A 14,073-nucleotide genomic window follows, 5' to 3' on the forward strand; every position below is an offset into this window, starting at 1 on the left:
GGGATGGGAGGAGGCTGTCTGCAGAGGGACCAGGCTGGTGGCGGGCCGCGAGGCTCTTAGGACCCTCTTCCAGGAGGCGTTAGCGGAGAGGCAGGACCGGGGTGAACCGGGGAGGGGCGAGGGTGGCAGGTTCTCCCTCCCGCGGCTACCGAGGGGCACCTGCGCGGCCAGAGTCTGGGGTCACGGCTCCCGGTTAGGGTCTGCACTCAAGTCTGGAGAAGCTGGGCTGGGGGCGAACGGCAGACCCTCGCCAGAGGCCGGAGGCGGGATGCGGCTGGGGCGGGGCCGGTCCGGGGCGGGGCGTGACGGTGGGTGGGGCCCGGGGAGACCAATAGGCGTGCGCGGCTCGGGCCCCGCCCCGCCCCCCGCGGCGGCTGCTGCATAGTCATGAGCTCGGGCGGCGCTGCGTCAGCGGAAGCGGCGCGCGGCGGCTGTTTCCGACCTGATAAAGCGGCGTTGTCCCCGCGCGCTGGCCGCATCCTCGTAAGCGCTCCGTTCGCGGCCGCGTCTCTCGCTGACTGACCGCCCGGCCGGCCAGCTGAGGAGCAGCCGCCGCCGGGCCCTGCCGCCGCCGCCGCCCCCGGAGCGCCGCGCCCCCCGCCGCCCCCCCCCCGCCCGGCCCGGCCGCCCCGCCGCGCCGCCGCCCCGCGGCCCCGGCCGGAGGAGACAGGTGAGCGGCTGACCCGCTGCCCCGACCCCGCCGCACCTGGGTTCCCGGCACCTGCCGCTGCCGGCCCCCGCGTGGCCCCGGCCTCGAGCTCCGGGGCCGGCTCCCGGCCCGCTCCGGCATCCCTTCCCCGGGGAGGAGGCCCCCCACGCCACGGCCGAGAGCCTGCTCCCGCCCGCACAGCCGCCCCGGGCTTCGGCCCCTTCCCTTCTCTGCCCGGGGTGCACCTGCCCGTCCTCGTCTCCGTCCCCTCCCACCCCCGCCCCAGCCTCCTGGAGCATCTCGGGCCCCTCCCCGCGGGGTGCGCCTTCCCCTGGACCCTGCCCCGGCCGCAGTCCTCGGCATCCCCCACCCCAGTCTTCTCGGGTTACTCTACCCGCAGGAAGCCTGGCGCTTCGGCCACCTCGGTCCCGACCCTGCCCCGCGCCCTCGGCCTGACGTCGCCAACTTCTGAGTTCAGCCACTGTTCCCTCTGCTTGAAACCCTCCTGTCCCCTGTGGCCTCGCAGGACGGCCACACTCGGGGCTGCCCCTGTGTTTTGTTTGTTTTACCTGCACCGTCCTCTGGTCTGCCCCTTTGAAGACACCTCCGTTCCCGCAGCCAAGCTGTGCCTGGGGAAGAGGGGCCAATGCCTCGGTACACCCAGGTCCCCAGCCCCTGCCCTGCAGAAGTCCCCGCACGTTTGTCTGCATCTCTGCACCGCTCTCCCTTTCCCGTGCCGGCTCGCCTCCCAGAGCTCTTGAACTTAACCCGTTCCTCCCCAGGGTGTGTTGCTCTTGACTGGGCTGCGGGGGAACACCTTCCAGCAAAGGGCTTTTTCAGAGGAGGTATGTCAAAATGGGAGGGGTGGTGGTTTGAAAAAAAGCACAGCCTCCCAGTTAATCATTCCTAGTGATGGGGGCGGGGGTACACACTTGATCTCCTAGGGAGTGTGAGTTTTTTTTTTTTCCTTTCCGAATGGGGGCACTGAGCGATCCAACCCCATCGGTTTCCTCATCTGACTCCAGCCAAAAGGGGCCTGGTCGCTCCTGGTTTGGGGGGGCATCTCCTAGCCTGAGGCCTGGGAAGGGATGAGGGTTTAGAAAATGAGTGATCGAAGCCATAGTTGTGGGGTCAAATGATTGTCAGAATCGAAGCCTGCTCCTGGGAAAAGCCAGGTCGATCTTCCGGCATTCTGTGAGTGTGCTCTGCACTTCAGTGGTAGGGTAAGGGGGAATCTTTCAGCTCTTATATTTTGCGCCTGTAGTAGGAGAAAAAGGAAGACGATAAAAAGCTGGAGGATTGGTGTATTACCCTGATGCGGTGTATTAAATGGCAGGGCATCCAAAAGAGTGACCCTAGCCGCCTTTAAAAATGAATACTTTTCCTCAGTTTTCTAGTGGATCTGAATTATGTATTCAAAGAAACAGTAAGAGTTTATTGAATGCTCAAGAGGTTTTGCAGAATCCACTTAAAGGTGGGGAGAGGCAGCGGCTGTGGCCTGGAGCTGTGTAGGTCCCAGGTGGGAAGATCCTTGCGGCTGCAGAATGCTGGGGCTTCTGGAGTGGCGGGGAGGGAGGAGTCGGTTGTCTTAAAAATCTGGAATTTCAGTCCCGTTCGCGCTAATTGATAAATCATGGGCAGCAGCTGTAAAGGAAAGTAGGGGCTAGTTTGAGACGCATTTGAAATGCATATTAGGCCCTGAGTGGAGGATATGTGTGGCCTGGATGTCCCCCCGGGGAGGCTGCCCAGGGGCTCCGGGCCTGTGAGAGTGGGCCTGCTTCCCTGGCTGAGATGTGTGCTGCAGCCTCGGCCCGTGCCGCATCGGAAAAGCAGAGCAGAGATTGGACTGGGCGATCTCGAAGGTGCCTGGCAGTTTTTTGTTTTTTTTTTTTTAAACATCCTGGGGCTCTTCCCTGCCCTCAGCGCTGCTTGCTGGAGGTCGGGCAGGGGCGGGAGGAGCCTGGCAACAGGACCCTGGCCTCTCGGAGCTGGGAGAGCCCGCCCTGCAGGTCTGCGGGGGAGGAGGGGCTGCGGCAACGGCCGCTTGCTCCCCCATCCCCAGTGGAGAGAGCACACACAGGCATTTTCGCCCGCGTTCAGGCTGCTTGGTGTTGGGTTGGTTTTATCCGTGTTGTCAGAGGGACGGTGGGGAGGAGAGTGGACGGACTCGCTGGGGTCTGGGCTTTGCTGGCGTGTCCTGACGGCGGTGCCCGTTGGTCCCCGTCCCTCGTCTGCACCCTCTTGGCCTCCCCTGCTCGTCCTGTGGGGTCCAGCAGCCCAGCCCTGTGTAGCCGGCAGGGGTGGTTCGTGACTTAACAGCCTGTGGGCCTGGCACGGAGTAAGGGTGACTGGTGAGCGCAGTAGGTGGCAGACAACCCCAAATTGCAGTGCCCTCCCCGGGAACACCCCTGGCAGAGCCGTGTCTGTAATTTGTGGAGCCAGAACGCGCTGGAAGCCGAGTTCCCGCTGAGGACAGGCCAGGGTGCTGCTCCACGCTTGCTTCCTCTGGTTTCCCAGATTTTCTTTTTTTTTAATCACAACATAATTCCGCTGATGAAGAGACACTCAGCGAAACCCCATTAGGAGGGTTGCCTTCATCTCCAAGCCAGGAAACCTGAGAGCATTTTAGCGCTGCAGAGAATCTGACCAGAGGGGAAAAGCCTCCCAGAGGAAGAGCGGCCATAGAGAAAGGAGGTGGGAGAGGACCCCCGGGCAGGGGCTCCCAGGCCAGGCCCACCGCCCCTCCCCCACCCCTGCCCGCACAAGGTCCCCTTGTTTAGATTAGCTTAGTTATCCCACCAAAATCAATGAACAAGGATCTTTTTAATGTGGAAGTTTCAAAATGTGCTTCGAGTGGCTTTTTTTTTTTTTAAGAGTATTAAATGCTAACCCTTGTGAAGTAAGGCACTTCCAGCTAACTCTGAGATTGTGGACATTTGAACGTGTGCGCAAAGGAAGCTTCCCTGCCTGCATTCAGACCAGACCACACGGCCGTCATTTTCAACCCCCTGCCACTTAGGTAGTGGTGACCCTGGAAACGTTCCCTGGGGGCCTCATAGTATTTGTGAAGCTGCTGCTTGGCAAGTGACTTTCAGAGGAAGCATTTTAAGAAGATTAAGAGCTGCAGGCTTGCAGGGCAGCAGTGTGATTCCTGCTATTTTCAGGGCACCGACAGTGTTCCCCTCACACCCGGGTCGGCAGTAGCGCCGAGACACAGCCCGGACACTCGACGCGGATGTGACGCCCCGAAGTGCGGACGGTGGTCTGTCTGGGTCCTCTGTTGAGCTTGCTCATCTTGGGGTAAGCACGCTGCTGCTGCTAGAGATGGTGGGAAAGGAAACAGGTCCTCAGGGTTGGAGAGAAGGGCTCTGAGTTCTCTTCTGCTAGTTTGAAACCTCAAGCAAAGACAGGTCGCCAGAGTCCATAGCTGGACCTGCAGGGAGCCCCCAAATGAGGGTGTGCACTGTGCCAGGCATTTGCCCCCAAGTGCAGGGTGGGGTGCTGGCTGTCCCAAAGTGGGACCCCCCTCACCCCCCCCACAGCTGGAGGGTTTGCAGAGCCTTTTCGAGTCCCTGGGCAAGGCTGCCCTGGCCTCACTTCCCCACTCTGCTGGCCCTGCGCCCAGGTGAGGGAGGCTTTGTTCCACCTGGGCCGATGTTGTTTGCCTCCTCCCAAACCTGTTGCAGGATTTCACTGGCAGTGAGGGAAGCCGCATTCCTGAACCAGTGCCCGAGAGGCTCTTTATTGTGCTGCCTTCAAGAAGTACCTTCCAGCCTAGGATTCTCTGTCAGCTGGTTTGCAGTTTTTGGAGTTTGCTGAAGGGTCTCTCCTGGGGCTTCACCCTTGAATCCTGGAGCTCGTTGAATTAGTTGGTGACCAAATTCTTCCCACTGGAAAGAAAGGAAGGTCTTGAGCGCAAAATCCATAACAGACCCTTAGATAAAGAGGGATTGGAAGAGAGTGGATTCGGGTCCAGATGTCATGGTTGATGAGATTTTACATACAGATTTTCCTGTACAGTTTTAGACAGACAACATTTTACTCACCATTTTAGGAAAACACATTTATCCAAAAGAGGAGGTGATTTTTGGTTTGGAAAGAGGAGTGTTTTTCCATCAGTTATTTTGAGGGGAGGGGTTTGGGGATGAACTTGGGATGTGGACGCTGGGGGGATGGTGAGGGGGGAACCAGCCGAGGGGCTGGAAGGCAGCCCTCTCATCATTGCGATCACCTGTTAAGTTAGGAGTGCTTCAGAGCGACATTCCCTTAAAGCAGAGATCTTCAGACTTTCTTGCCCCTGTTCTGTGAAATAACAAAAACTGTGGACACATTTTTAAGTTGCCATCTAGACTTTTTCACTTAAAATAACACTCTAATGATCTGATAGCCCACCCTCACCCTTTGCAAAAAGGAGCAGACTGTTTTTAACAGTTTTAACACACGTGTCTTTTCTTCCTCATCTTGTGTGCTTGCTTCATGTTTCCTTGTGGAATTTTAATATCATGCACTTTTATACTTGAAAGCCTTTTATTGATCGTTCTTCACACTTCTCTGTCACCAGAGTATACCTAAACTGCAGTTTAAAACATTTCTGTGATTGTGAAGCTGTGTTAATCCAGAAGAAATTTTTTAAAAGTATTTATTTATTTATGACTGCCTCTGTACACAGGCTCGGTGCTGTTTCTTTATGGCTGTGGTGAACATGCCCAGTAGTTGGGGCACATGGGCCCAGTTGCCTCACGGCATGTGGGATCTTAGTTCCCTGACTAGGGATTGAACTCACACCCCCTACACCAGGAGGCGGATTCCCGATCACCAGGCAGGTCTCCCAGGAGAGATTTTCATCACTGTAAATATCAGTACAGAATTGATCACAGAAGCAGAAATGTATTGCTGGTCTTGATAATTACTTGATAACTGCACATAGGCAGAATGTGTCTTAAAGAGCTGGCTGGGTCCCTTTAAAGTGCCTCCATTAAAGTAATTATCCCCCTGTCCTTGATGCCGGTACCCCCCACTCACAACAGGGACTGAGGAAGGCAGAATGTGAAGGTGACCTTGGTAGCGAGGAGTTGGGTAGGGGGGTGGGGGCCAGTAGACTTGACCACCGGCCGTGTCACAGACAGGATAACCCCGAGGATCTGTGAACTCAGAGTCTCCCACACCCGAGAACCCCGAGGGTGCTTGGCGTTTGCACACGGGCTGTAGAGTGCTGCTCTGTCACGGGGCCGGGCTTGGTGGGTGGAGCAGCAGGCTGTTGTTAGATGGTGGCTTCTGTGCTCCTCTGCGTGTGCTGGGGTGTTTGGGGTTTCCTAGATGGACTGTGTTAAAGGGCACAGGACGGTGCATCTCGTACACGAGTGTGTTTTGGTTAGTGGCAATGCATTTTTATTCGGTTGGGTTAAAATGCAAGCCTGTGAACCAGTGCTGTGAGTTAAAGAGGTTTTTGTTCCCCCTGGGGGAATCCATCAGCCTACTCTGCCCAGCTCCGTTCTCGGGCCCAGGAAGAGTGTCCGCAGGGAGGAGAGTGTGCCCGCTGCTGGTCTCCAGGGCGAGGGCCCCTGGGCTGGGGGTGCAGAGGAGCCTGGCAGGTCGGGGTTTGGGAAGCAGGGCCTCACCCTAAGAAGCGGGTGGCACTGGCGTCAGTTTCCATACCTTCCTCAGAGCCACTTGAAGTCCGGGCTGGCCTTCTCCTAGGTGAGCCAGAGATGCCCTCGAAACGTGAACATGTACTGTGTTTAGCCTAAAAGCCGGTTGAGGTTAGATATGACAGCGAGTTTAGAAATTCGGCAGACTGCTCTGCCTTCCCGCCCTGGCCCGGAACAGGCTTTGGCTGGAGGCTGTAGAACGTCGTGTTGTGGGGCAGTCTGTGACATAGGGGAGGTTCCAAGTGACAGGGGGCTCTGCTGCTGGTGCTCGTGCTGGGCAGGAGGGCTGGCTGCTCTCCCAGCTCTGTGGACCCCGGTCATGTGGGTCAGCCTGCCGTCGTCCTGTCCCGCCGTTAGCAATCCGCTTAGGAATGCTTCGCCTTGGACTTGGGCAACATGTGTCCTCAGAGCGTGAGGCCGAGCCTTGGTTTCTCGAGATAAGGGAAGGTAGGAGCGAGGCATGGCCCCATCCGAGGGTCCTGGGGTGCATCCCAGGGGTGAGGTGGTGGGCCAGGCTGTGCCGCCTCCCCCGCCCTGTGGAGACCCCTGTGCCCAGATCCACGTTCACATCTTCATGGCCGTTTGGGCCTCAGTACTAAAGGATTAGGGCCCCTGCCGTAGGGGCTTAGAGAGAGGCCTGGGCTGCTCGCGGGAAACCAGGATGTCCAGGTGACCCCACACCGAGGGGTTCGGCATGCCTGTCCTGCTCGGGGACGTGGGGTGCTGGCGTCACCGGCGGGCTTCCTCGCATCACTTACAGTAAAAGCCGGCAGCTGGAAGCCTGGCCTTCACACCCTGGACACCACCACCCTCTGCCGGAGGGAGCCGGGCCTTCCAGGGCTGCCCCCCGCCCCCGAATGTCCATTGCAGGCAGCCGTGACTCGGTCAGGGGTGGGGGGGTTGTGGGGTTGAGGCCAGCATGTCCTTGGATTTGCCAGCATGGGGCTCAGCAAACCTCGTGGGACAGTGCAGCTGAGAGAGGGCTCAGTGCTGTTTAAAACACGTCGAGCTGGCTCATCCTCGAATTATTCAGATGTTGAAAGTGTTCTCAATTCTTAAGAGGATCGGGAGGGGCCCTGTACCGCCGTCTGCAGCAGAGACACGGTAGCGCCTCGTGCTGGTGCCGGCCCCGGCTGGGTGACCTTGGCCCAGAAGCTGCCCACAGTTCGGCGCTCCAGCCCCTGTGTTAGGGCCTGGGGAGCATAATGTGGGTTTGTTCCTGGCACTTAGCAGGCCCTGAGGGCTGGGTCTCCTGGGCAGAGCACTCGGCTCCTCCTCTAACCATGTGGCCAGGGCTGTGTTATGTGTAACAGAAAGGAGAAGGGGGCACACACAGAGAGGTCAAGCAACCTACCCCGAGCCACACAGTAAGTGGCCAAGCCCGCAAGCTCACCTTGGACCTCACCGATGAGGGTGCTGGGCCCAAGGTCTTGGGTCTCCCGCATGGCATTATGAGCCCTGGGATGCAGGAAGCCTCCACCCATATGAATATACGTGTTTCTGGAAGTCTGGGGAACGTGACTTTCTCTCTCATGCTGTGACAGCGTTTGGAAAACATCAGTACATTTTCACAGGGCGAAATGCTTGTCGTTCACCAAATGCAGGTGAGGGTGGGGACTGCTTTGCCAGCGGGTGAACAGCAGTGGTGACTCCGATGCTGTGAACAGGAGAGGAGGCAGGAGCAGCGTGGGGGCAGGTGGGCTGGCCGCTGCCGGCCAGGTCTCAGAGACGGGCTGACTCTTAGTCCTTGGTTAGTCCCTGGGCATAGGAACCGCCTGTGCGGAGAGGCTGTGCACGGATAAGAGCCAGTGGAAGGTGGTGGTTTGTGGTTGTGAAGGTCAGATAGGCCTTTGGTTCTGCCTCAAGCGGCAGGGAGCACCCGGAGCACCGGCTGGTTTCCACACCACTTGGGGAAAGTTTACCAGTTTTAATGTGGATTTCCTCGTGGCCCCTTAGAACCTGTCCATTTGGGGATTATTACTGTCCACCCAGCTCAGCCAGGGCTTGGAGCCCTTTAGCAGATGTGGCCTGGGGTCTCAGGCCTGCCCCGTGGCAGGCCGGCTCCATGAGAGAGGGCTGGAGGACTGCTCCTGCCGCTCTGCCAACCCTGTTGGCTTTTGGCAGGAGTCCTCTATGCTGTTGACTTAAGTGACCTGGGCAGGGGCAGCTGTAAGGCCACCACGGACCCTCAGCGAGGCCATCCGCGCTGAGCCTGGGGGGCTCTCCTTGGTAGTCCTGATGAACAGGGGTCACCGGGTGGCAGCGATGTGCCCAGGTGCCGCCCATCCTCTGAGTATTTGTGGGTGCTCACAGCCCCTGGAAGGGCCTCGGGCGTCTTTATCAGGCGCCTGTATGTGGGGACCGTGGGCAGGTTCTGTGCGAGGTGCCACCTAAAATTCGGAGGTAACTTCCGAATTTGCCAAGCACTCTTGCACGGGAGGGTGCTGTCCCCACTTTATGGATGAGGAAACAGGCCCAGAGAGCTTAAGGAGTCCACGTGGAGTTCTGTCTTTTGAGTGCCTCTGCTGGAAAGTGTACTAGGGACAGCGGGAAATGCAAAAGCAGCTCTCATCTGAGCCGAGAGGCGAGAGCTGAAGGGGAGCACACAGACGAGGGGACGCAGTGCTGGCCGAGCGCTCCAGGGAGCCGTCATCACCTTCACCCGAGCCCGTTCAGGAGGGCTTCTCGGAAGCGGAGGCTCTTACGGCTGGCTCAGGAAGAGAAAGAGCCCGACTGTCCGGGCATGAGAACGCTGCTGTGGCCTTGCGTGGTGGAAGTGGAGTGGGCCTCCAGCTTCACTTTAATTAGTGACGACCTGCCCGGGTTGCCACAGAGACATGCCGGGGGAGGAGGCCCCGCCAAGCCTTCATGGCTCTGTGCCGTGCCCACCACGGCGTGGCCCGTGGAGAGGAGCTGCCTTCAGCACGTGCACAGCGAGGCGCGTGGACTGGCCATGGACTGCCCGAGCCCCCTGCCCTGGTCAGTGTGCCCCTCCCGCTCACCCAGCCGCTCTCCTGGCCTGGTTTCCCAGCTGCCCTCCTCAGGGTCTCCACGTGCTCGCACTGTGGTGGGCCTCCCCCCAACCCCACCCAGGCGTTCAGGAGACGGGCTCAAGTTGAGGCTGCTCGGTGAGTTCCTGCCCCCGCGTCCCCAAGGGAAGGTGTCTGCTCTGTCTCTCTGCCCTGGATCCCCTCTTGCAGCCACAGGTCGGGGACTGGGCGGGGCTCCATCAGGCCCAGCCCTGGCTCAGGGCCCGGCCGCTAATACTCACAGCTCCTGATAACATTTCAACTTAAAACAGCCTTTCAGTGGCTAGCCTCATTTTTCACATGAGAAGTCCGTCTATTTAGGGACTGGCCATGGCTCCCCTAACTGAGAACCCCAAGCTCCCAGTTCAGCACAGCCCTTCTGAAAGCCCGGTGAGGGATGGTCACAGGAGTGAGTGGCTTGTTCCCCAACTGGCTGACGTGAGGGAGCAGGATGATGTCTCGGGTTACCCTTATCATCTGAGGCTCGGGAGGGCTGGGGCTGTGTGCTCATGGGCTTAGGGAGTTAACGTCTTCCGTTTGGCGGGTAGGGGGGTGCGGTTCACATCTGAGAACAGCTCAACTACTCAGGAGATGTAGTTAGATACTGTTCCCCGGGCCCTTCAGCGAGGGGCTGGAGCAGAGGCTGCAGTAGGGGGTGGCGTCCAGGGAGGCCCCTGGGTCCAGCTGGCTCATCACCGACCGCACGCCACGCTGTCCCCACGACAGGCGTTCTGGAATGGTGGCTGGTCACTGGGGGCACTAGTGCTGACTCGTGCCTTCACTGGAGAAGCTCCCCCGGGGCTCCATGGGTCCTGACCGGGACCGGCAGGGCCCCTGTGTCCTGCCCGCCTGGCAGGCCGAGCCTGCCCCCCATCCCCCTGCTGCTCCCGGAGACGGGCCCTTCACGACTGGCTCCCAAGGGAGCTGCCCTCACGCTGGGCACAGGCCGACAAAGGGCGGTGACAGTAGGCAAAGGCAGATAGGTAGTGGTAGCTTTGTAGTGGGCGTTTGGGACCTGTGTCCGGTGACCCCGACCTGACCGTTCACCCGTGTTTTAAAGGGCGGAGGCAGGCCTGTGCCTGTTGGCCTGGTGGAATGCCTTGCCGCGGCAGGGTGCAGGGGAGACCCAAAGGTGCTGGCCCATGGGCCCAGGGCCCTGGTCAGAGTTTGGCCTGGCTGAGTCTTATTTTTACCACAATCTGGTCTTAAGCCCCAAACCAGGATTTTTCAACCTTTTTTTCAAACCGTTCTTTTTTTTTTTTTTTGCACATTTCCACCCCAGGAAGATCTTGTCTGGATTCACACTTTTTTTTTTAATTGCAAGACTTTTATGCATGCAGTATTCCTTTCCCAGCATAACTGCCTTCTCCTGACACCCCTGAAAGTTAAGTCCCAAGGGATCCCACAAGGCCCACTGCCGGGCACCTTTGCGGTTCCATCTCATACTCTGGAGCAAGCACTGTGTGTTTCTTCTATGTTGTAGATGCGACACTGGTAGGTGAGTCGCTCTTTTACATTAAACAGGGCCTGCATGTTCGGTTTACATGGAGTTGCCGTTAGGCTCCGTTTTCTATTTTTTTTTTTTATGCTCCGTTTTCCTAACGCTGACCAGAGTGGCCACACGCCTGGGAGCCCAGTGCCGGGTTCTGATGTCTCAGGTGGACTCCGGGTCCTGAGGGCACCCGGACGACCCAGATTTGCCTACACTTCCTGCTTACTGTCTTGCTTCCGAGGGTCAGTTTGAAGGCTGAAGTGTTTTGTCTTGACGTGATGATCAGTTGACCAAGCATTTCAGACTCCCTCCTTCGTACTTGTGTGGAGGTCGCAGGGGTTGCCAGCTCCGATGCCCTGGGGTGATGGCAGGTGGGTGGTCTGGCTGCATCTGTCTCATCCTGCTGGTGGTGGGGAGCAGGTGGCATCCACAGGCAGAGCCAGGGAGTTGGGTCCCTATGGGGGGGCAGGCGGGGCTCAGGGACACAGCAGTGGGGGTGACATCCCACCTCGGGCCTGGCCACCGCTGGGAGCCTTCCACTCATGGGCCCAGGGGCACCGGGAGAAGCAAGCAGTCCACGTGAGGGGAAGAGTCTGTTGGAGATAGGGTGGCCTTCCACGGAGGGGCCTGGTCAAGCTGCAGTGACGGGTCAGCGTGGGCGCCTGCCTGTGGGACCAGCTTCCTGCCGCCTGCTGTCCTAGTGGGAGCTGACAGCTGTGGGTTTATGGTGGCTTGGGTTCTGGACAGCGTCCTGAGCAGCCCAAGTCTAGTGGGTTTGGGGTTTAGGCCCCTTATGCACAGGTCCCATCCCCCTTCCCCAGCGCTGCAGGCGGGCTCCGTCCCTCATATGCAGGGCAGCCTTGGAACAACTTGAGGGCAGCTTGAGCCCCGTGATGCGTATGCGCCAGGCTAATGTGTGTGTGCCAGGCTGATGCATGTGCGCCAGGGTGATGCTTGTGCGCCGGGCTGATGCGTGTACGCTGGGGCTGATGTGTGCACGGGGCTGCTGCGTGTGCACGGGGCTGATGCGTGTGCTCTGGGCTGATGCGTGTGTGCCAGGGCTGATGCGTGTGCTCTGGGCTGATGCGTGTGCGCTGGGGTGATGCGTGTGTACCAGGGTGATGCTTGTGCCCCGGGCTGATGCGTGTGTGCTCTGGGCTGATGCGTGTGCGCCAGGGTGATGGATGTGCGCTGGGCTGATGCGTGTGCGCTGGCGGCACGGTGAGAGGCTGGATGAGGGAAGAAAGCCTGGCCTGGGTTAGCTCTGAACTGGGGGTGCAGCACCTGGCAGACGGCCTGGAGCCGGGCGCGGAAGGAAGAGCCAGACTGTGTCTGAGGGAGACAGCGATGCCCAGACTCCTCGTTTGAAGTCGGCGTACAGATCAGATTATAGTGTTATCTGGAGTACGGCTTGTGTTTGGTTATGAAACGTGAGACCTGTGTTTTGCTGACCTGTTTTTTTCCTCACTCATCCCTCCCCAGCTCTGTCCTGGGTTACTTTTCCAAATGAATGAGCTAATACAACATACGGAAGGTTCAAAACAAGCTCATTATCACCCTAGCAAGCCAACTATATAACATTTACTCAGGACTCCTCTACAGACATCAAGGCTTGCTGGGCTGACTTTATTTCATTTGATAGGATGACAGTCGTTTTACTTACAGTGGTTTGTACTTTTGTCTGTTCCTTTAGGATCGACTCTAGTAATGGTGGTTTGATCTTTCTGCTGTCAGCACGTCTGTGTGTCTCATAAATGCCCAGCTCCGTAACAATCAGGGCTGGCCCCTGTTGGTTTCTGTTTCATCTGCCTTTTGTTTGTTTCTGCCTAAATTGCTCAACTGCATTCTAAAGGAAATTACAAAAGGAAGGACTGACCTTAAAAAGTTATGAGAAGATGATGTAACAGCCATATCCCAGCAACAATGCCCCTGACCGGTTGAGTAACTGTATGTACGCCCTGCTCCCTGTTCCCCAGCCAGGGTGGTTCTCTATCCAGTTGGGTCATGGATCTTCTGAGACTGCTGAACGCTATGGACCTCCTTCTCACAAAAATGTGGAAACACCATCTTACTTGTGTGTTAGGGGGTACTCACAGCTCTCCTGGCACCCCTAGGATGTGGGCCAAAAGGCCCTGTCTGGAGCCAGGTTAAGGACCCGCCAGGTGGGCTGCCTGCTCTGTCTCCTGGAGTGGCTAGCTCTGGCCTTGGGCTGGAGATCAGCCCCCAGGTGATGGCTGGTGGTGTTTCCCAGCTGCCGTGACGAGTCGAGCAGTGACCGCCCGTTGGACTCAGGCATCCATCCTGGGCCCTGGAGAGCCTGGAAGCTGTGGGCAGAGCGCCTGCCGGGGATGCTGTCGTGCCCGTGACGTTAGGATGCTCCAGTTCACTTTGTGGGGAATGTAGGGTAGTTAAAATTAGCAGCGAGAGCCTCCGAGAGTCAAGGTTGTCCAAGAGCGTTGAGCAATGTCACATTGAGATCAGGCTCGGGGTGGCGGGTGGAATTCCCAGCCAAGCCGCAGTGGAAGGGTCAGGCCTGCAGCTGCAGCTCTCACGGGCCCTGGCGTCGGCCCCGAGAGGGTCTCGAGAGGGGCATGGGGTTAGATCTCTGCCTGTGCTGCCCCTGATGTGGTTACCCTAGAGCCAGATGTGTGCATGGTTTGGGGAGTGGGCCCCCTGCACCTGCAGGTTCCCTGTACATGGAGCCCAGGGCGGCCGCACTGCAGTTCCGTGGTGTAAGGACTTGAGGGCCTGTGGGCGGTCCTGGGTAGAGCAGTGTGCCCTGCCTTTCGTGTGCGTATTAAGCAATGTGTATAGCATTGTTTATCTAAGTGCATAGTGTGACATGCTATAGCACACGTAATTACACATATGTAACGTGTATGACCGGAGAAGGCAATGGCACCCCACTCCAGTACTATTGCCTGGAGAATCCCATGGACGGAGGAGCCTGGTGGGCTGCAGTCCATGGGGTCGCTAAGAATCAGACATGACTGAGGGACTTCACTTTCACTTTTCACTTTCATGCATTGGAGAAGGCAATGGCACCCCACTCCAGTGTTCTTGCCTGGAGAATCCCAGGGACGGGGAGCCTGGTGGGCTGCCTCCATGGGGTCACACAGAGTCAGACACGACTGAAGTGACTTAGCAGCAGTAGCAGCAGCAATGTGTATGACAGTCTACTATCGTAATGTGTATTTTATTTCAAGTTCCTTGGAGGATGTCTAGGGTTCTAGTTGCCCCACCAGCTCCTTTTCA

The 14,073-nt window shown here is 58.2% G+C and overlaps 1 protein-coding gene and 1 long non-coding RNA gene across 13 annotated transcripts in view; one reads left to right on the plus strand and one right to left on the minus strand.

Annotated features, from left to right (window-relative positions):
- The first annotated feature begins 426 nt into the window (after window positions 1-426).
- SLC45A4 (solute carrier family 45 member 4) overlaps window positions 427-14,073 on the plus strand; it is a 72,105-nt gene continuing 58,458 nt past the window's right edge. For 3 of the 11 annotated variants that reach the window (XR_009740718.1, XM_061438490.1, XM_061438497.1), the window contains exon 1: window positions 429-670. Coding sequence is in view for 2 of the 11 variants with exons in the window: in XM_061438496.1 (XP_061294480.1) it covers window positions 1,296-1,494 (199 nt within the window). In the remaining 9 variants the exon portion in view is untranslated. Of the gene's footprint in view, window positions 671-1,049; window positions 1,495-1,536; window positions 3,950-6,563; window positions 6,745-14,073 lie in introns of those variants that run through there. The other 8 variants (XM_061438492.1, XM_061438493.1, XM_061438496.1 and 5 more) reach the window with 7 other exon arrangements.
- Window positions 3,893-6,494, minus strand: LOC133260291 (uncharacterized). Of its 2 annotated transcripts, XR_009740721.1 has the most exons (3): window positions 6,305-6,494; window positions 4,416-4,539; window positions 3,893-3,967 (listed from the first exon to the last, which is right to left on the minus strand). It is a non-coding gene; the product is annotated as an uncharacterized LOC133260291 (long non-coding RNA). The 2 variants fall into 2 exon arrangements; XR_009740720.1 differs by lacking the exon at window positions 3,893-3,967 and having other exon boundaries at window positions 4,370-4,539; window positions 6,305-6,491.

This window comes from Bos javanicus, chromosome 14 (assembly GCF_032452875.1).
Source record: "Bos javanicus breed banteng chromosome 14, ARS-OSU_banteng_1.0, whole genome shotgun sequence".
In the NCBI taxonomy this organism is placed as follows: Eukaryota; Metazoa; Chordata; class Mammalia; order Artiodactyla; family Bovidae; genus Bos; species Bos javanicus.